Genomic DNA, 21,767 nt, shown 5'->3' with positions numbered 1-21,767 from the left:
TTTATTTTACACGCTCATACAACATTTTGTCATAGCGCTCCGATATCAACTCTTTTCTCCCCTCAATCTCGTCAAGGAAAACTGTGGAAGATGAAAAATCAAATGGATATTTTTGAATTTCTATACTAACAGATGAACCTCTCAATTCATCATAGACGAATATATTTAAAAGTCAGGTGAATGGTCGAAGCTGTAAATACATCAGCCTGTTGCTGTAAGGAACCGGTTAGAGTGCGGATCGGAACCATAAAAATTCAGGAATGGTTTGACCTGCGATACATCAGGCTCCGTCTCCCTCATTATGGATCTGGCCAAAACCAGAAGGTCATGGGAAAAAGGCTCTATTAGTGCCTACAGCGCAGATATTTAATGTCTCCGATAGATACGGTTAACTTTGGATAGAAAGAGTCATATTTTAAATTAGCATTACACAAAACAGAATTTTATTTCACAGAAGTATGTTCTGACTGAACGGCCAAGCGATCACCAAGTGGTCAAGGTGGCGGCCTACCGCTCTGGGGGACCCGGGATCGAATCCAAACGGGTCGAAAATTCCACAGGAATTTTTCGGGGGTGGGTAATTCGCCTGGATATGTCGGGCCCAGTCCCTCGCCACCTGGCCTCCCCGTTGTAGGCCTGGACGAATCCATAATGGACTTGCGAATAAAGGCCCTCTTAGTGCCCATAGGGTGGAGAGGAAAAAAAAGAAGTGTGTTCTATTTGAATTTTTTTATTTTTGAAATATTATGATATCAAAATTAACATAAAATTTATTTTTTGCGTAATTTATTATTTATAAAAATGGTATTTTATATTTCTTACACTTAAGAGGTAAATTATATTTAAACTTTCATTCTTATGTATACATATATGGTATTCTATATGTATAAAATACTTAGCTTAAAATCATCGCAAACGTTTTTCAGTCAAAAAAACAAAAAATAAAAATAGAAACGGCAGCATCGGAAACAAAATGAATCGTCACAAAATTTTGAACAAGTGGGTAAAGCCCATGGGGCAAGAGAGCGAATCCCCCACTAGTATATATATAATATATAATTCTATCATATTGTATACTATATTATTTTATAGTATATTGCATAATATAAAAGTTTATTTTAGTTACCCCATTATCTCTATATCTTCCCCAAAGCCCCTAAGGGTTTTTTTTTAACTCTTTCCGCCCTGTGGGCACTAAGAGGGCCTCTTTTAGTAGGCCCATTATGGGTTCGGCCAGGCCCACAATGGGGCGACCGGGTGGTGAGGGACGGGGCCCGACATATCCGAACGGACCACCCCACGAAAAATTCCTGGGGATTATTCGACCCGTTCGGATTCGATCCCGGGTCCCCCAGAGCGGTAGGCTGCCACCTTTACCGCTCGGCCATCCGGCCGTCTAGCCCCCTAAGGGGTAGTGACGTCATAACAAATCCTTTCGTAGAGTAGTCTTTGGTAGTCGTGACTATTCCTGTCTTTGTATCCAACTTTATACAGGATCTTTTGGAAAGGTATTTCTCTATTTATAACTAGGTTTTTGTTTAGATTAATTCCTAATCTTTATTAATTTATTTCTTAAATTTGTATTTATATAAAATGATTTTAATAAAATTAATAATATCAAAATATTATGGTTAAGAAAAGCACGTGTTACAAGCACGTGGCGGAACACACGTGGCCAAGAGGTTTTCGCTCGGACAGGCTGGCCACGTGGAGTTTTCCGGGTTTTCTCCACGTCTGTAACACCTAAATAGGGGCCAGTTTCCCTAAAAAACCTCCCGGAAGGCATCCTCCCTAGGCAGATCGCCCAAGTGTTACGTTGCCGTAACTTAACAAACATACAAGCGCGTGACAAAAACAAAAAGAATGTGTTCTTTTTTAAAAAAGAGAAACAGCAAAATTTCTGTCATATGTTGAGTAAATTTTGTTTAATTTTCATACTTTGCTCGTATAATTCCTTATTTTATGGTACATAATAATGAAAAACTATTTCCTGTTTCAAGTGTATGATACCGTATCAATTTGATTATTTGCTAGGATTTTAGATAATTCTGAAATGTAAATTTTCTCTAGGGAAGGTCAATTTATATTAAAGATATTTAGGACATATATGTTATACTGTATTATTGCATATTTTTATATCTTCGGTTTAATATGCAGCTATATAGTGCTTTGTTCTATCGAGGCATTGAATCATTTGTTCAATATTAAATCATGCGAAGAATGGAATTAATATAAAGTAATTATAGATCAAAAAATAGTTTAAAATTTTAATTACATTCGGAATAATTTTATTAAATCCATCTTACTGAAGTTCAAATATAATGGATTTAATTAACAAGAATTTAGGTGAGAGTTGTCTAAAATAACTAGATAAGATTTATATGCAGTTTAATTAATAGAACATGTTTTGTTCAGACTTAAAATCAACAGGACTTCCAGAGATCAAGCCTGGATCAGTTGCTTTTTTGAGACTTCCAGTACATTAAAAAAAAAAAAAAAAAAAAACACCAAAGAAAAATGTATATTTTTCAAGTAATAAAATTTGACGAAAAATAAAATATTTTCTCATAAAAAAAATACACTACAATGAGTCATTTTTAAGAAATGTTTTTAAAGCTCGAGTCACTGCTCCTACTCAAATGGTCCTGCTGTCACTCCTGTTATAGAGCTTGAGAATAGTGATGTAACGAATAGTATATTCGGTCAAACTATTCGGCTTGATTAACGCACGTAAGAAAATTGGCGCGCAAACCGCATTATGGCAAGGATCGCGCACCCTGCTTTCTATTGGCCCGCTGTCACTACGATTTTTTCTTCCAGTAGGTCTAAATTATTTAAATTAATTAATTAAATTATAATTATTAAAGTTAATATGAGATGGGGCCTAACGTCTACCTTTAGTGCCAAATTGGTTTATAATTTATGTAATAGCTGTAAATAGCTCGATATGATTCGGCAGTTGTTGGTATTTAGATGTAAGTTATTTTTTTTATATTCATTACTAGGTGTATTAAGAGACACAATGCTTTTTACATCTTTATTTCTGGTTCTTCCATATGCCGATTTTTACATCTTTATTTCTGGTTCTTCCATATGCCGATACGCGTATCGGCATATGGAAGAACCAGAAATAAAGATGTAAAAAGCATTGTGTCTCTTAATACACCTAGTAGTGAATATAAATACAAATAAAAAGAAGACACGGTCTCGGAATACATATGTAAGTTATTTTATTTGCAATCGATCTTTTTAACTCTTTAATTAAGCACTAAAATTTTGTTTTTACTACGTATTTGTAGACTGAATAGTACCCCAAGGATATACTTTAGTGGGGACATATAGTCTAGTTTCTCCCCAGTTGTGGAACAGTTCAAATATATTATTGGGGGGTTTCTATTTGTGAAGTTTTTTGACATTTTCTTGCTATTGTTTTTGTCAATATTTTTAAAATTAACATCTTGTCAAATGTTATCTTTTGTATATAATGAGAAATGCTCATTCTTTGCTTTATATATAAAATAAATTATATATTAGTTACTCATCTTCTAGAAATATATAAATAATTCTTTCATTAAATACGATAAGTTTCAATAAAACGTTTCGTAAATAATTTTAAAATATGGTAAAAAATATTAAAATACACGCGAATACGAATACAACATAATTAACTAAACAATAACATTAATGCCCAATACATTCTAACCTACACGCCATCAATGCCATAAGATATCGGGCTAGATAAACGCTATAATATTATTTAATTACGAAATAATTTAATACTAGAGTTAGATGCTATTTCTTATTAACTTTAATAATTATAATTTAATTTCAGCATTAATAAAAGTTACCAAAATGATTAATTTACTGTGTTTTTGTTATTTCTTACTCCTGTTTTTAGGTATTCGGTATTCGGCCGAATACCGAATATTTAAATCACTATTCGGCCGAATAGCGAAAAATAGGCCGAATACCGGGTAGTAACCGAATATTCGTTACATCACTACTTGAGAATTATCGATAGTTTCGATTTTTAATAATGATGGAGACTAATTATTAAAAATTAATAATGATTCTATCTCTGTACTTATTCTTTTACGGATTTATTCGTTATTTTTTATTTTGATGCTGGTTTTATTCATAAAATATGATCATAACTTTCCCTTTCAGTGTTATATGTATGCATTTTACATATATATTCTCACGTTCATAATCCAAAAGCATTTTTATATAGTAAATGTAAAGTATTTTAATATACTACTAAATATTTAAAATTAAACCTTTTATGTTGGCTCGAAATTACTGTTAAAATTAGTTTTGTACGTGAATTTACTTTCGATTAATTTACAATAGAAGACATTTCATCCATCTGTCAATTGTTTCACGTGTTAGCTGGAAGACACTTTTAAAGCTTCCTGCTGAAATGCCTTGGGGAGTTAAATACATTCACTAAATAGCTCACTAGTGGTCGAGTGGATAAGGCCAGGTCAAGGCCTGAGCCGAACCATCCTGCTGATCACAGCCCCGCCTCCGAAAATTTAGTCTTATAATATACAGTATATAGTTTCGAAGAGGAATCCATTTCAACTCTCAGACTCTACTTGGCGATAAGCTATTGCTTTCCGTTTTTAGTTTAGCAACAAACGTGACGATTCTAGGTCAACTATTCTTGGATAACGTCTTATTTCATCTTTATTGACATTCTAAATCTTGAAGTTTTTAGTGTTGTGAATTAATTTTGTCTATAAATATCCGTTTTCATAAAACGTAAAATATTAATAAATATTAATACAATTGCATAGTAACTGAGATAAATGCAATAAAATCGGCCATTTTCAAAGATAGATAAGGGACAGCACCCTGGAGATTTAATTTGCCTGGTACCGCGAACACTGGCTCCCCACAGTTTCAGCAAAGAAAGTAAATTTACCAGCTGTCCAGAGGTAAACGTCTTAAAATATTTTTATTTTGGGTCTTAATTATTTATGGTATACGAAATTTATTATTATGAAATGAAATGCATATGTTCGGGTAAGTGAAGACCAACTGTTTATAACAATATTGGGTAGCCTATCTCATAAACGTATACTTATTCGAAGTTAATGTAGTCGAATCTCCAAACAACTTTTTTTTTTTTTTATGTTTCCGTCAGTGGTCGTCGTTCTTAGGTTTGACTGTTGTACAGTACTGTACATTCAAAAATTATAAATAATTACAAAGAGCACTTTTTAAATTCTTGTTGAAGTAACGAACCTCGAGATAAGGAATAACCAGTTTAAAATATCCTAGATTTATCCTAAAATTTAATGAATTCTGGATTTGTAACAGACTTTCACGAAGCTATAACTTATATTTAATTTTTAAACATGATAAGATTTATTGTGATTTTTGCAAATTGAACAAATGAAATGCATAAAATATTTCTTTATTCATAAAATCTTTAAGTAAGGTTGTTTTTTTTTATTTTCTGTTAGTAAAAATAACATTAATCTTAAACGGTTAGGAACCACTACGGACATTTTTCTCAGGACCCGATGAAAAATCCCCAGCTCTTCTCTCGACGGCCTTGGGTCCCTGTAAATTCCCGTGGATCCGTTGCTGACATAAATGGAATATAAAATAAATATTCCATTCTAATTTTCACCACAAATATAATTCCAAAACATTTTTAATATTCAGTTTATGATTTTTTTTTTATATATGTTAAAATTTATCAATTATTACTAGTAAATCTGCCCGTCAAGAATGACGGGAAAGTGAAACCAAATAAAATTACCGGTACCAGTAGGCCTACAATATGTTATCGAAGAAAAATTTAAAGTGCATCACAAAAGTCTTTAAAAATATTTCTAGTATATCATTTTTATCACAATTGTGTGTAATTTTTATTTTGAAATTATAAAAAGATGTGACCCATGACATTGCTACATAGTTGTCCATGAGTAAACAAAGGCTTCTTGCATATTTTGTCAACTTAATAAAGAGAAGTGGTTTATTATTATTTTCACAATTAAAGGTGTAAAGCTGAACAATAACTGCATCCAGCAATCAAATCATCCATATAATGAAAAATATCGGTTGAAAGCGATGCAAAAGTTTCCCTGATTAGTTCTGTTAATGGCTTCTCCAAAATTCTTTCAGGCCGGTAACTTAATGTAAAAGAGACGAGAACACCTTTATGAACGTCCCGGACACGATAAGCTCTTATTAAAAATAAAGAAAATAATAACTTACTAACCTCGAATTTAAAATAGATGTTTAACAAGCATGCGAATCCGCCATGCGGCCGGCCGCAGCAACACAGTATATAGATCATGTGCGCTGTAAACACTTGCATCCTCCAATTTTCTATTCAATAGTTAATCAAACTTTAATGAACGTATAGTAATTTCCATGTACAAAATAGAACATGAATCACACGACAGTCCCGTGATAAAATGTAAACAGTTTTATAAATACCGCATAAATGTTACAACTGAAGCTTTATATATATTTTTTTATCATTGCAGTGCAAAAGATTTATAAATAGACCACGATACAACACTACTAAAAACGTTAATAATTAAATAAACGCGAAACATATTCAAATTTTTATAGCTTACTGCATATCTAGAGGACACGAGTTTTAATTTCAAACTTCATTTGCTTAATTGGATCAATGGAAAGTGTGTGAACTAAGCGACATTGTCCGCTTTTAAATATATACAGTAGATTACAAGTACCGGTATTGGGCAAAGGATGTAAAATTTGTATTAGAATAAACTTTGGTATATTTCCGTGTAAATTTTTTATACCGTACATTTTGTACTATACTAGAAATATTTGAACCTTTCTAGTCTTTTAATAATCTAAATCAATAATAATATATTTTAATTATGAATTTACTATATATGATAACAAAACTTGATATAAATTTGATTATTTCAATTCAAACTTTCTAAAATAGTAAATATCTCTATTTTTAATTCATTTTTTCGAAAAATTTTATTCATTTATTTGCGAAACGCTTTACTTTGTGCTACTTTTTAAATTTATATATATAATATATATACGTTTTAAATAAAAACGTACATATAATGTTGCTTAATAGTCCTGATTAAATATAAATAAATATTGGATACTGTGATATAATTTTATCAGTAATAAACATTACTAAATCAGTAAACAAAATAAACAATGTATTATATATAACTTAAAAAATGGTACGACTAAAAAATCGAGTGTCATAGATATCGATCTCAGATTAGGTTCGATTAAAGTACAAAGTGCAGTAGAAAGATGTCGCTGTAATCAATATTTAATAAATAAAAAATAAATAATTGTTTTTGTTATTTAAAGAGTTTGTGTCATTTCGTATTGTTTATTATTTTCTGTAATGTATAATTTACATTTATATTGTGATAAGTTCTGGTGTAATTAAAATATGGAGAGAGAAATTTAAATGCTGACTGTGGTTGCGTGACGTAAATCCAATGTTTGTTTACTTCTCAATTTCAGGTTAGCTTTTTGTGACATTTGTTGCACGAGATTCTTTGTTATACAAGATTTCACAATAACTATTTTAAGAATTTATATTAAAAATTTTTTAAAATTTAATAGTAGTTCGCTTAATTTCTATATATTAATCATTGATAATATAGATTGACATTTTTTCCAACAAACATTTCTGATGCAGAAACATACTTTTAATGAAATATATTCTAGGTTCGCGAATTATCAAGAGCGTATTTACAAAAAAACATATCTTGCACTTCAGATAATGGACATCAACATTATAGTTTAACTAATGTAAACAACAGCTGAATGAAATTGACAAACTAAACTTTTAATTTGCAGCATGCAAATTGCAAACAAACATATGTTTTTGGCTAACAATCAGGTTTCAGATATATAAATTACCAAATTCTAGAACATCATTCTAACAATTAATTTTTCCAATTATCAATCAATATTTTTAAACTGATGTTCTAGAATTTGGTGGTTAATGTATTGTATTTGGAACCTGACAATGACTTAAGTTAGCCAAAAAAAAAAAAAAATTGTGTGTATGCAAATTACATGCTGCAAATGAAACATTTAGTTTCTTAAGTTATAATTTTATTTTAGATTCTTATTTATTACAAGTATATTATATATATATTTGAAAACTACTGATTTGTTTACATTTCAAAATAATCAAATTGATTACAATTTTATTTCTCACCATGTCATTATTTTATCATCATAAATCTAAATACACATTTTTTTTCTTATTATTAATAAATTTTTCTGCTTTGTAGTTTATTATAGTTATGTCTTTAATGTAGAAAGTCTGGTACAAATCTTATTAACAACACAAATTACATTTCTTAATTCACTTTTGATACATTACAAAAATCATTTATTGACTGATCTTTGTTAAGAAGCTCTAGCTGAACATTTTTACTTTTGATATTGATAACGGAGATTTTATAAGTAGTCAATGTGGCAGGATGTTTTCTATTTCCTTTGAAACATCAATTTACCAGATACTGATTGACAAATTACCAGAATGTCAGTGGTGATTTTGCAATTGCTTGACGTAATAATGTAATCTGCAACTTTTTTCTATAACTGCATATTTTTAGTAAGTTGTGGATATGGACAACCTTTAATTGCCCACCAAAACTTTACTATTTTATATAACCCTTTGGAATTTTACATATCTGCTTATGGTATACTCTAGTATTGAAAAACTGAAAAATTTAGCTAGCTGCAAATAATAGCAGGCTCTATACCATGATATGCATAATTATTACAGAAAAAAGAAAAAATGAAGAATTTATTAAAATATAAAATGATTTCTTCTTTTTTTTTTCTGAAGAATTTTGCTATTAATTCTTAGCAGTATAAGCTATTCATTTAATTTTTTTTAGAAACTATCTAGTTTTTATTGTTATAATTCAAAACTGAATTACTTTTAGCTTCAGTTTTACCTTATATAACACCTTAAATACGTGTTGAAAAAATAGGTATATTTTTATCTTTTCAAAAAATAAATAGTAAGTTAGTAAGTCTTAATATATCATCATTTCTACACCCAATTTATAGTTAATTCAAACAAAACATTCTGCCAATTAACTTAGCTATATAATAGTCCAATAATTTGGAAATTTGGTTTAGAAGTTTTAAAATTATAACAACTGTATGCACACAATATAAAATCAGAAGAATTTCTTTTATTCTTTAAAAATGTACTATAAATTAAATATATTTTTAATAAAATAGATTTTAAAAATTTGTTGTTATAAGAGCATCAACTGGTATCTATTGCAAAACATACCACACTTTATGAAGTCATTTAATTTGTATCTATATTTATCTTTATGTTAAGTCATCCATTTGATTTTAATTTTTTGAATTTGAGTTTTAAGATAAAAATAATATTTTGCAGAGCAGCATCCATTATTAAATTAATTACTGTAAGACTCTTTTTAAGCCTATAAAAAAAGATTAGTAAATGAATTTACATCTTCCATAGCAAAGCAAAAAGTTAAGTGATAGCTTTAGAACTGAAAACTTTCTTAATGGTTTATTTGATTTAAAAAAAAAATTACAATAACTGATATGTAATAACTGAACTAATAAAATGATGAAAATTATATTTTTTTTTGTATCATTTGAAATAAAAATTCTCAGTTGAAAAATAATTGGGTAAATTTACAAACTATAAACAAGTATTTTTTTAAATTTGTTATCAAAATTGATCTAATTATTTTATTTTGACTTAGCATCTGTTACAATAAATGATTATTATTTATACATAAAAACAAATTTTAAAACTATAAATTACTAAGTCTTTAATTTATTAAAATAATTTTTGTTTTAATATTTATATATAGAACATATAACATAGAATCTCTTAATCTTACATACTGATAAGTAAATGATGTAATCAATTGGGAGATAAGTGAAGACTGCAATTATAATTAAAATGGATAACTCTATATATTATAGTGTATTAATAGTAATTAATCTAGCATTGTTTATTTACTGGTTTTGTAGTGTAGTCTTTAAAACTAACTTATAGTTGAAAGAAGAAATGGTCAACAATTTAATCTACTTCCTGCAGATAACAATTTAAGTGATTAACATTTAATGTCTGAAGCACTGGATTAAGACCTGACATAAATTGATAATACATGATTGTTATCACCTACATGTTGAGGCTGAAATGGAAAAACACAGCTATTTGCTTATTTGCTGTTTACCCAAAGACAACCAAACTGATTACAATATCATTAAGCAAAATGCTTTATCAATATATTTTAGAACATGCCAATTCTGGTAAGTAGATTTTATCAGTTTATTATTATAATCATGAATATAAAAAGTACTACTGGTTAGTTATACACAAGTTAGCATTCCAAAACATTTAATCTTCATATCATCTCAAAAAGTAAAATGTATTAATTTGAATTATTTTGTAAAGATGAGATAAAAAAGCTGGAAACATTTAAAAACCACATAATAAATGGCCTTGTAAAAATTTAGAATTTTGTTGTTACTTTGAGATATTTTGTATAAAGCCTTAGGGTGTGACTATGCAGATGTGAACAAACAAATTTTCCGAGTGAGCGAGAATATGTGGTGAGAAGAGGCGAGACGCGATAAATATCAAAACCTGTCAGATATGTGCGATAACCAGAAATTTGCTCTCGCCAGTGTTATTTCTCGCTTCTGCATGGTTTTCCTTTGCGAAAACTAAATCGCTCGCAACCTCTCGCTTGCTCTAAATTCATGTCTGCATAGTCACACCCTTTCACACATACAGAGAGAGAGAGAAACCTATTAGAACCAGCTACTTGCCAGAATTGGTCTTATATTTACAATTTATTTTGTAACACATTAAAATATAATTATTTGAAAATACAGTTCAAGAAATGAACAAGCTAGCAGAATAAAGAAAAAAAACCTATCAAATACTCCAATAACTTGAAGTATATGTGCAGCTTTACAGTCATATTTTATACACTAGTGATAGCATGCTAATTTACATAAAATTTTACAAATTCATTAAATTTTATAATATATTCAGAAATAATTTACTATTGATAAGTTGTCATTTATTTATTTATTAAAAGGTTATTTATAACTTTAATATTTTTTTCCTGGAATGCAGTTTTAATAACATACCATTATTATTATTATGCAAATAAGCTAATAAACTGGAAGGATAACTGTTGAGATTTAACAAAATATTTCCAAAACTCAGGAAAATGGAAATAAAAAAGCAAATAACATAATTAAATTTAACTACAATTAGAACTTCTCATGCTACCTCTCAATATTAGTAGCAAAATAACAATAAAACGTTCAGACTAATAAATAAGTAAATTATGATGATGGATATTTTATTGAATTGAACAATGCTTGCAATAACTATTTTTAGAATTTTTTATTTCTCTTTAAAAATTAAAATGATTATGTTATATTATCAAGTTATCAAAAATCAAATGAAAATAAAGCAAATGAATCATCAGACTTTGTTCCTAACTTTTTGATAAGGTAATTTATTGGACCTGAACCTGAAGAAGGCCTTGGTGGAGGCCAAAAACGTTAGTTGGTTCTCTCGTATACAACACTGTAAAAGGTTTTTGTCTGTGACTTTGTGTTATTCACTGCAGTGTTAATAGTAGAAGACGTTTATTGTGTAATTTATTGGAAACAAAATTTTACTTCTTAAAAATAATATAGTTTTCTTTTGTTTGAAAGCATATTTAGTGATTATGCATACTTAGTAGACAAACTATTTCATTATTATTGTGCATAATAATCAAGAAACTTGGCACCTTAGAATCAATGAATAGACAGCTTAAAATAAATATTTTGGTCATTTGAATTAAATATTTTCAGTCAAACTAATCATCATCAAAAACATTTAAATTTTTTTGCCAAGTTTTTGATTTTTGAAAATGTAATGTCATTATTATATAATCATAAAGCTTCCATGCTTGTATCTAATCAATTTTTTTTTTAAAGCTTAAATGCACAATCTGATAATTTGCTTAGTTTATTTGAATTTGGAATTTGTCAATAAAACTGTATTAAATGTAATATGACTATTTGAATGCCTTAAATTTAAAGAAAATCAAAAGACTTAGAAAAGAGAATGTGTTGTTTCAATTGTTATAATAGCTTAATTCAGTAGCCAAAAAAATATTAATGATAAATCAAGAATGAGATAGTTATTAGTATAATCAAAATGTAAATTATAATATAACATATATAGTAAAATGTAACTAAATAAAGATGCATAAATTTTAATAAACTGCCTTTATTTTTCTTTAATAATCTTAATTAACTACAGTTACATTTCTAGTAAGGCCTTACGTTGTTTTGAAAAAGCATTGTTTTTATGTTTTAAGAATTTTTAAAATGTAATCATGATTTTGCAAATTATAGATACAAATGCGTACTGGGTCATAGGCAGAATCACAATGTGCGTTTTATTGCAGTATGTGTCCTAGAAATTCATAAAACTAAGTGACTATAGTATTATTTAATTTATATATATATATATATTCAGTACATACTGTGAGATGTTGTTTTACTCATTAATATAAAGACATAATGCTGTTGTTAAAATTTTTATTTTATTAATAGAAATAAGATTTAAATATTTTTCTTTTATTTACAGATTAATACAAGATTGAAAATGAATGATGATAACAATAAAGTAACCTCTGGTTCATTATCAGAAACAGAAGCTACATCAGAGTATGTATACCATTAAACCATTTTTTTACTGATTTTAAATAAAAAGAAAGTACTGAATTATAAAATATTATCATAAAAATTAGCTGTTATGTTTATAAAAAACTGAGATTTGCATAAAATATATTAAACATTATAAAAGTTTATATCTAATTTAAGTAAAATTGAAAACATTGCAAAGCCCTATATATAGAAACACTACCAAATGATCACCTTAAATAATTGAGCTACAACTCTGCTAATTTAATGAAGGCTTGCTCTGGGTCCAGGTGGCACAACTGCCAAGTGGCGGTTGCAGGTTCGAGCCATGTCCCAGGCCAATTCTTTTCTTCCAGATAACTAAATTATTAATTTAGTTAAGAGATGGCACCTAACATCTACCTCTAGTAGCAAATTACTTAGTATTAATCATTAAATTAGCAGAGTTATAGCTCGATTATTTAAGGCAATTGTTTGGTTATGTTTCTAAAATTGAAAACGTACAATATTCTAAATTGCAGATGATCATGCTCTTATCTGTTATATATAACTGTTGTATTTATATTATTTTATTATAAATCTAAATTAAATTTAAATTCTTAAAATATTGAATAGAAAGTTCCTTTTATCTGTTAAATCAGTGCTGCTCAAATCAGAGTGCTGAACAGCCTCAATCAGAGATCATTGCAAATCATTTAGTCTTTAAATTAAACAATTTTCAGTTTTATGTTTAATATATTCACTATATAATGAAAATATGTTTCTTATGAATTAAGTATTAATATTCTTCAGCACTAAAAAGTTTAAGTACTAATAAACAATATTTTACTATTTTTGTTTGTCATTATGAAGCATTTCTACTGATCATTAGCATTATAGCTACTAAATTAATATGATTCACACATTTGTATTAAGAAAATGTGTATGACTACAAATATATTATTTATAAGCTGGTAAAAATGTAAGTATTAAAGTATTTCATAAATTTAGTCAATTATGTACTCTAAAAAAAAATTGTTTTTTTAATCCCTACATATAAGATATAACCATACTTGAAAGTATTCTCTTGAGATCTTTACTACTAATTCCATGGAAACACGTGTTACAAGATTGTACTGTACATTATGCCATATGTGTGTATGATAAAGCTGACAGAAACTGTATATGGTGTAAGCACAATAAGAGGCAAAGTACACTATGTATGCTCATTAGCACTTCACCTGACTTCATGATTTGTTATCAAAACAAACCAAGATGAATTAGTTTTTTTTCCATTTTTCTGCTCCTTGCTAATAATGAGCAGTGGTTGTACTTAATGTCATGTACCGGTACAGTACAGCCTGTTCATTTATGCTTAAACTAGCCAGGAAGGTCTTTACAACTTGGAAAGGCTCAATGGCCTTGCTAAATTTTGGCACTACACTTGGACCAGAAGTAGCTTCCTGTCACTAATCAATGCACTACAGGTGGGAGCTGATGTGCGGCTGCAACATTAGTAATGCAAACCATGACAGTTATGCACATATTTTGCTTTGCATACAATGTATTTCTTTAATTCAGTGCCCAGAAACACCCAAATATTAATTAAACATTGAAAAAATGTGATGTTTATAGTAGATGGGGCTAGAAAAATCTGTTATTCAGTTATGGATCTGCTAAAAGAGGTAAAATTACATTGATTTGGCAGGACATGGGTAAAAATCTGTTGTTCTACAATCCATTAAAATAACATTCTACTATAGTATAAAATTTTAAAAAGTGGAGCTGACCAGTTTGTGTTGAAGTCTTTAATTATAAGTATAAATTTAAGGGGCTATAAAATTTATAAATTGGATTTAGAGAGTCTTGCACCAAAAAGTTTAAGCAGTATTTATATAATTATGTTTTATAAGACTTATATACAAGACAAATCAAACTACAGGCAGCCCTCTACTTATGAACTTTCGAAGTTACGAACAAAGCCGACAGATGGCGGGTTAAAGTGCAGTTGGTTATTTTTTATGTATAGTCAAGTTTATTTTTGAAGTTTTATGATAAAACATTTACAGTACATACATATGTACATTTGTAGTTGTTTTAAATGAGTAATTTTAATAAATAATGTACTGTACATGTGATTGTTAAAGGGAAGTATAAATTCAAATCAATCTTAATTTAACATTATTCAAGTAGCCTAAACATTACATAATTGTAAAAACAACGTTGTATTTGAGTTTTTGCACCAAACATCGTCTTTTCGAGTTATGAACTTTTCGACTGGCGAACAACCGCTACGAATGGATTAAGTTCGTAAGTAGAGGACTTACTGTATTTAAAATATCTGTATATGGTTAAACACTATCTACCACATTGGAAAAATTGATACTTTTAATAATTTTTTTTTTTAATTGCAGACTAATATATCATATCACTTTGTAAAATTAAAATCATTGTAGAAAAATCTTGTAATTTTTCTAGGATGATTTTAATTTTAATTGTAACCTTGAATTCATAAATTGGTTCATTAAAATCTTGTATAAAACATTTCAAAACAGTTCTTTGGGACAAACAATCTGAAGAAAACTGTTTATTTTTATTCTTACATAGATCTAAAACAATGAATTGTGTTGTTAGTATAAATGTATAGCATGGTTGAATTAATAGTAAGAATGCCAGCAAATTTTACATGAATGTTCTGGCTAAAATGACAACCTTGCAAGAATCAATATGAGCAGTAATATGTTTAGAATATATCTTTATAATAAATTCTTGTAAATATTTAACCTTAGTTAATCCCTCATTAATAATGAATTGATATAAAGTTTGATTCAATGAACATAAGACTTATTTTAACAGTTTTTAATAAAGATATCTTCAAATATTCTGCATATCATCTAAATCTTGTTTTATAAAAATTCAATTTTTTTTCCATTTTCCAATAATATAAACATATAAATATTGATATCTTTAAAATAAATAAGAATACTTGCTTTTATTCATCATTTAAGGTCTTTTCTAAACAAATACAATGAACACAGAATTTCAAACATATTTAAAATTTTAAATTCTATAAAACTAAAATGAAATACATATTTGAGTAACAATATAATGGGGCATAAAAAACAAATCTAATTGTGTGCTTTAGGAGTGAAAAATCAAATTATCTATATATTAATTGAGAGAGGATTTCAGTTTGTCCAAATTACTTTGAATAACAGCTGAGGCTAAAAATATAGTTCGGGATCAAATTAAAGCTCTTACCCTATATGATTCTGTTGAAGAGAGATTTGAGCAAGGTGCAAAGGTTCCAGTATGATGGAGTGGCAAAGAAACAATGTTAAGTCTATGGAAAAACACATCAGGTTAAAACCTCTTGCAGCTCTCACAACTCTTCTCTCAATCCACATGTTGGGAACTGCAGATATAGAATATAATTGAAAAGTAAATTATTCTAAACAAAAGAGAAAAATCATCCCACAAACAACAGCTAAACAGAATAACTAATACTCTCAAACCTTGACAAATGTGTAAAGGAATTACTAACAAAGAGTAAATTAAGTATGAATTAGTTCACTAATTAGAAATGACCACTCTCTAAAAATAATTTCATTACAAATAAATTGCACAAAACAAATTTTTTTAATACTGATTTTTCATTTGTTATATAAATGATGAAATAAGATCTGTTCTTAAATCTCCAGACAGAAGTTGAATTGCCCTTGTATAAATTTATGTGTAAGATAAATTTATACAAAGTAGTTCAACTTCTGCCCAGAATTTCAGTAATAGCAATGGAACAGTGTGTGTTACATAGTCCAAATTATGTTTTTTCCCCTCTACATATTCTCCACACTTGACATTTCTTCCTTTGTTTTGACAACAATAGTATGCATGCAGAGTAGAAATTTCTTGACTGATGTCAGAACCACTGCATGACAAACTCTCACTTCAGAGTACTTTATACAGTTGCTCTTATCTCTAAAGGGCCAAAAAGAGTGATAATTGCATGGTGACAGATCCAAACTGTGATCCAGATGATCCAGAATTTCATAACCAAGTCTGTTGATTGCCTCCACCACGTACATGTCCATGCTCTGACACTAGTAAAAATACTTCTATTCTGCATGCATACCACCATTACCAAAATGATGGGAGAGGTGTCAGTATGTGGAGGGAGAGTACCTATAGGAAAAAATAAATTACACGCAACAATCCAATACTGAATCCCATCACCATTACTGAAATTCCAGAAAGAAGTTCAACCATTTTTGTAGTTATTTTTCTACATATAAATTGAATAAAGAAAAAGTAATAAATATTGATTATTTAATTATATTTTATATTCTGTATTTGTTACACTGTTGTAAAAAAATCTCAGCAGGAGTTAAATACAGATTGAATACATGAATACATTTTTGCAATTTAATGGATTTTTAAAAATTTTGGATATAATTTACTAAATTCAAAAGCTATATAAATTATAAAATAAAGAATTATTCTAAATTAAACAGTTCCAATTTTATTGCATTCTAATGACAGAATTACAAACATTCTAAAAATATTTCATAAAGAAGAGTCTAAAACATAACTTAAGATATTTTAGTGTTGAAAGTTATCTCCTATAGCAGTTACATCATAGAATAGGAAATTGATAACTATTTTATATATTACTTACTACAAAATTACCCCATATCGAATAATATTCCTTCAATTTTTCAATCTAAAAAGAAAATCATTGTAATCCAGCATAAAATTTACACTCAAACCTGTTTTTGGGCGGTCTTTTTTTGTGCGATTTGTTTTGTGAGATTTTTTGTGCGCGGTATATGAATTTCAATCAAATTGGTATACTGCACAAAAATAATTGCACAAAACACATTGCACAAAAAAAGACTGCACAAAAACAGGTTTGAGTGTAATGGAAAATGTTTGTCCATTACATTTATTTAATAATAATCATCATTGTTCTGTTATACATGTTTAACTTTTGTGGCATTTATATTTTAGATTTTTTTTCTGTTATAAAATCCAAAGATGCTGTAAATCTTTAAGATATAAATAATCCAGTGATATTTTTATAGCAATGATAATTAACAGAGTGTTATAATAGTTATTATTATTATTATAATGACTCATTCTTAAAACAGCATTTAAATGGAATAGGAAAGTATTTTTAAAAGGAATGAATTATTCTTCCTGTTTAGATATAATGATGTCATATTATCAAATGTAAAATTTATGCTGAATAACTTTTTAACTTGATTTTTTAAAATATCATATAAGATTTGAGATTATTTGGTGATATGACTATTGCAAACAATTTAATTGTTTGACATATTCTATGAATAAAAATAAAAAATTGCTCTAATGGAATTAAAACAACATTTTTAGTCTAAATTTTAGTTTTGTACAGAGTTTTAAGCACCTATTAACACATCTTTTGAATTTTATTAGTTATTGTGAAGTGTCTGTCAAATGTATTATGAAACAGTGAGATTGCAATAAATGAGAAACTTTCTAAAGTTTGATTTTATATGTAGCCCATCCTTAGTATGAGTATTCTTTGATATTGCATAGTTTGAAGTATTTAAGGAAACATCAAAATGTTTAGAAGTCTTATTTCAATCTCAAGTATGAATTTTGACTATCATCTTTATTACTATACATTGTCCAGAAAATGTATGAGGTGAGTGTGTTGAGCAATATAGCCAAAAATGTCTATTGTGTGTGCATAATACACTACTGTAGGTGGTGATGACTGTTGACTGTTGATTTTTAGATGTAATCTGGCAATTATTTGGCATTAATCAGGCTATAATAAGGCCATTGTTTAATAATTAAATATCAAGTAATTGTGCCTAACTTCTACCTCTAGGCCAAATTACTCAATATTTTATTATTAAATGGTAGCCTTACTATAGCCTGATGTACCCAGGAATTGTTTGGCATGATTGCTGTTGACTATTGTATTAGACTATGGATGCAATATGCTATCAATTTTAAGATGAATCTATATTTCATACAAATAAAAATGGATTTAAAAAAGTATATCTCAGGATCAAAGAAATGTGTTATATTGTCCTTTACAAAAGTTGTAATACAAAATTAAACATTAAGATAAACAACCTGAATAAAGTACGGAAAAGTTCATAGTTGCAAAGATTTCCAACAAATAATAATTTTACAATGCTGCCGTTCTATTTATGAACAAGATAAGTAAAAAGTATATTTGAATTTCTTCTGTTAGTAAATGAATCATTCAGTATATATTTGATAGAACATAATATTTGTTGTTTTAATAGTAAGATTTGTAACAGTATTTTTTTTTCTTTGACAAATGTCAAATTTATGTAAGTGAAAGCTGGAAAAAATTGATAGTATTTTTTATATATGAGATTAATTTTAAAATAATCTTCTTTTAGAGATGAATCTTTAGTTGAACAACAAGATCTACAGGAAACTGATAATTTAAAGAGTGAAAAAAACGATTCATCAAGTGATATTGAATTAATAGATTATGCTGAGTCATTACAATCTTCAATTTCATCCCATTGGTCTGTTTTCAACTCTCCAGGTAAGAGAAAATAATCACAAATATATAGCATTAAATTAGTCTTAGGTCTTCCTGTGCCAAGTGGTATGCTGGAAACCAGCTGTCTCCAGTGAATGGGGTCAGCTGCAATAGTTTCAGCTAATTTCAGCATCAGTTCAGCTAATTTAGCATTCCATGGGATGATACAGCATTCAGCATTAAATTAATTTTTCATTTTAGTAGATATATCAAATGTAGAAGTGAAGGAAGAAGTTGAGAGGAAAAATGTTGGAATTCAAACTGACCAAATTGACCCACGATTCGTAACAGTAGAACCCGAACACCAAACAGAATCAACTATTTCTCAAAAACACTATTTACTTTTTGGTCTACTAATACTAATAATAGCCTTTATTTTTAATATGAACAATACAAAAGGTAATTCTTTAAATTATTGATTTTCTATTACCACTCTAAATGAAGTGATTAAAAACATATTTACTATAATTTCTAGAAAACACACCAGAAATTGCACTGCTACAAGATTTAAGTATCATGCTCAAAGAATTGTCTAGAGATGTGAAATGTCAAATGAGAGGGCTACAAAAATCTGTAAATTGATTTTTTTTTTACAAAATCAAATGAAATTTATATTATATAATAAATGTAATTCTAAAATTGTTTATTTAGGATGTTCTTTTTAATAAAATCTTAAATCGTAACGAAAACTTCACATCTTTAATGAGGGATATTACGGAAATGAAAGTGCAGGTTCAAAGATTGAATGAAGATATTAGTGTATTAAATTATAGTTTAATGGAAGAAAATCTAAAGGATTTACAGGATCGTAATGAAAATCTCACCAACGAAGTTAGGAAATTAAGAGAATTATTCAAGGATGGTTTAAATTACTGCATAGATAGCCAAGAAATGTTTTTATATTTAAATCATTCCATTTACAATAATATTCAAGAAAGGATTAACAGAAAACATTGTACATTGTTAAAACAATTAAACTTAAATGAAGAAGAATGCAAATCACTGAATGGCAGAGCTGAATCCAAAGTAGATATTAATTTGAAGAAAGAATCAAAGTTTAAAAATTGGGTTTTTGATAGGGCAAATGCTCGAAGCAAGAAACGAGATGTAAATAATCCACAGGATTGGCAGAGTAATCGTGCTCTCGGCAGAGATTTACTCCGGTGGGTAGATAAAGTATTATTTGCATGGCCATGAAAAATACTCTTAATAAAATAATCACTTGTATAAAGTAATATCTTTGAATTATTATGTTAATTTTGTCAATATGCTTGTAGAAAATTTATATTTTTGTTGATTTTTGCTATTAAGATTAATAAATATATTTCATATTCTGTTTAACAGATAATTTTTCATTATTTCAGCAATATTACCATTTTTTTATTTGTAACATTGATTTTGATGATGGTGCAAGGTTTATTATTTCTTTCTTATTATTATTTTAAAAGGTAATTCACAAATCATTCAATATATTTATAGAGAATATTTATCTATAAAACACATTTTATTTATTTATGTACTCTATAGTGAGCAGACAACAGAACCAAATGAATCATCGTTGAATCCTCCAGTTAGTATCAGAACAGTAACAGTTTACATTCGCAGGACATAATGGTAAATTACAATAAGGAAATCATTTTATCCAGCAATGGCCAAATTAAACTAGTTTTTTTATTACAAAATGTACTTCATTTCTTTCTTTTTAGTAAATAAAAATAAATTTGTTTTGTATATTTTGAGTTTTGTTAATCTGATAAATTTATGATATGCTAGACTGCTTTTATTGTTGGATTTAAGGAGAAGAAAATTATTACAGTAAATATTGCTAAGTTCCATCAGAAATGATGGGTAATCAATTGAATCTGACTTCAAAACAAAAGTATATCAATAGTTTAAATACCAACAAAATTTAATTTCAACTCTTGTTCCTGTGGGCACTGAGCTTCTTTTTCAGAGCCAATTGTGGTTCAGCCAGTCTCACAGTGGGGTAGTCAGATGTTGAGAGATCTGATATATAGTCAAACAATTAAAAATGTTTGAAGATCTAACCTGGATTCAAACCAAAACTCTACAGAGCAGCAGGTTGCTTTCTTTCCTGTCTTGGCCATCTGACATTGAATAATTATGAGAAAAATTTATTAACATATCTTCTGGTCTTGATTAATGATTCATAATGTCAATTGTGAATCATGTGGTTTTTTAATTGCAGCAATGCTGAATGAGCTTTTAGTTCCTATAATCTTTGAAAATATCAAGCAAACAGATCCTTTAATAATAATATACAGCATGTATCTGAACTCCTGTAACAAACTGGTAGGATGATAGTAGGGGCTAATACAAGCAACTTTGGTCTACGAACTGGAGATGCTGCATACTCCTTTAGGAGATACAGGGGGATAAACATTTGGTGCTGCTGCCCCTATTCACTACCTGTGAAACATGTCTGGGAAAGTGCAAGATGCAAAACTTGTTCACATCATATGAATACTAAATGCATAAAAATGTT

The 21,767-nt window shown here is 28.3% G+C and overlaps 1 protein-coding gene across 4 annotated transcripts; it reads left to right on the top strand.

Moving 5' to 3' along the window:
• The first annotated feature begins 7,301 nt into the window (after positions 1 to 7,301).
• LOC136976392 (rho GTPase-activating protein gacN-like) lies at positions 7,302 to 20,992 on the top strand. 4 transcript variants are annotated; one of them, XM_067271649.1, is made up of 8 exons: positions 7,302 to 7,494; positions 12,656 to 12,735; positions 19,113 to 19,264; positions 19,463 to 19,660; positions 19,737 to 19,834; positions 19,913 to 20,424; positions 20,626 to 20,709; positions 20,789 to 20,992. In XM_067271649.1, the coding sequence occupies exons 2-8, from the start codon at positions 12,674 to 12,676 to the stop codon at positions 20,871 to 20,873; spliced, it is 1,191 nt and encodes a 396-aa protein (XP_067127750.1). In that variant the 5' UTR covers positions 7,302 to 7,494; positions 12,656 to 12,673; the 3' UTR covers positions 20,874 to 20,992. The 4 variants fall into 4 exon arrangements, with proteins under 4 accessions (XP_067127750.1, XP_067127749.1, XP_067127747.1 ...); XM_067271648.1 differs by lacking the exon at positions 7,302 to 7,494 and adding an exon at positions 9,927 to 10,302 and having other exon boundaries at positions 19,466 to 19,660; XM_067271646.1 differs by lacking the exon at positions 7,302 to 7,494 and adding an exon at positions 9,929 to 10,302.
• The last annotated feature ends 775 nt before the right edge of the window (positions 20,993 to 21,767 follow it).

This window comes from Centruroides vittatus, unplaced genomic scaffold (assembly GCF_030686945.1).
Source record: "Centruroides vittatus isolate TY-2023 unplaced genomic scaffold, ASM3068694v2 contig_400, whole genome shotgun sequence".
Classification (NCBI taxonomy): Eukaryota; Metazoa; Arthropoda; class Arachnida; order Scorpiones; family Buthidae; genus Centruroides; species Centruroides vittatus.
This window is presented reverse-complemented; position numbering and strand designations above follow the sequence as displayed.

What these genes read in the sequence shown, in the direction of transcription:
- LOC136976392 (XM_067271646.1), top strand. An exon ending in GAAACAGAAGCTACATCAGA is followed by an intron (nt 12,736 to 19,112) that starts GTATGTATACCA and finishes ATCTTCTTTTAG; the next exon opens with AGATGAATCTTTAGTTGAAC. An exon ending in GTCTGTTTTCAACTCTCCAG is followed by an intron (nt 19,265 to 19,462) that starts GTAAGAGAAAAT and finishes TTTTCATTTTAG; the next exon opens with TAGATATATCAAATGTAGAA.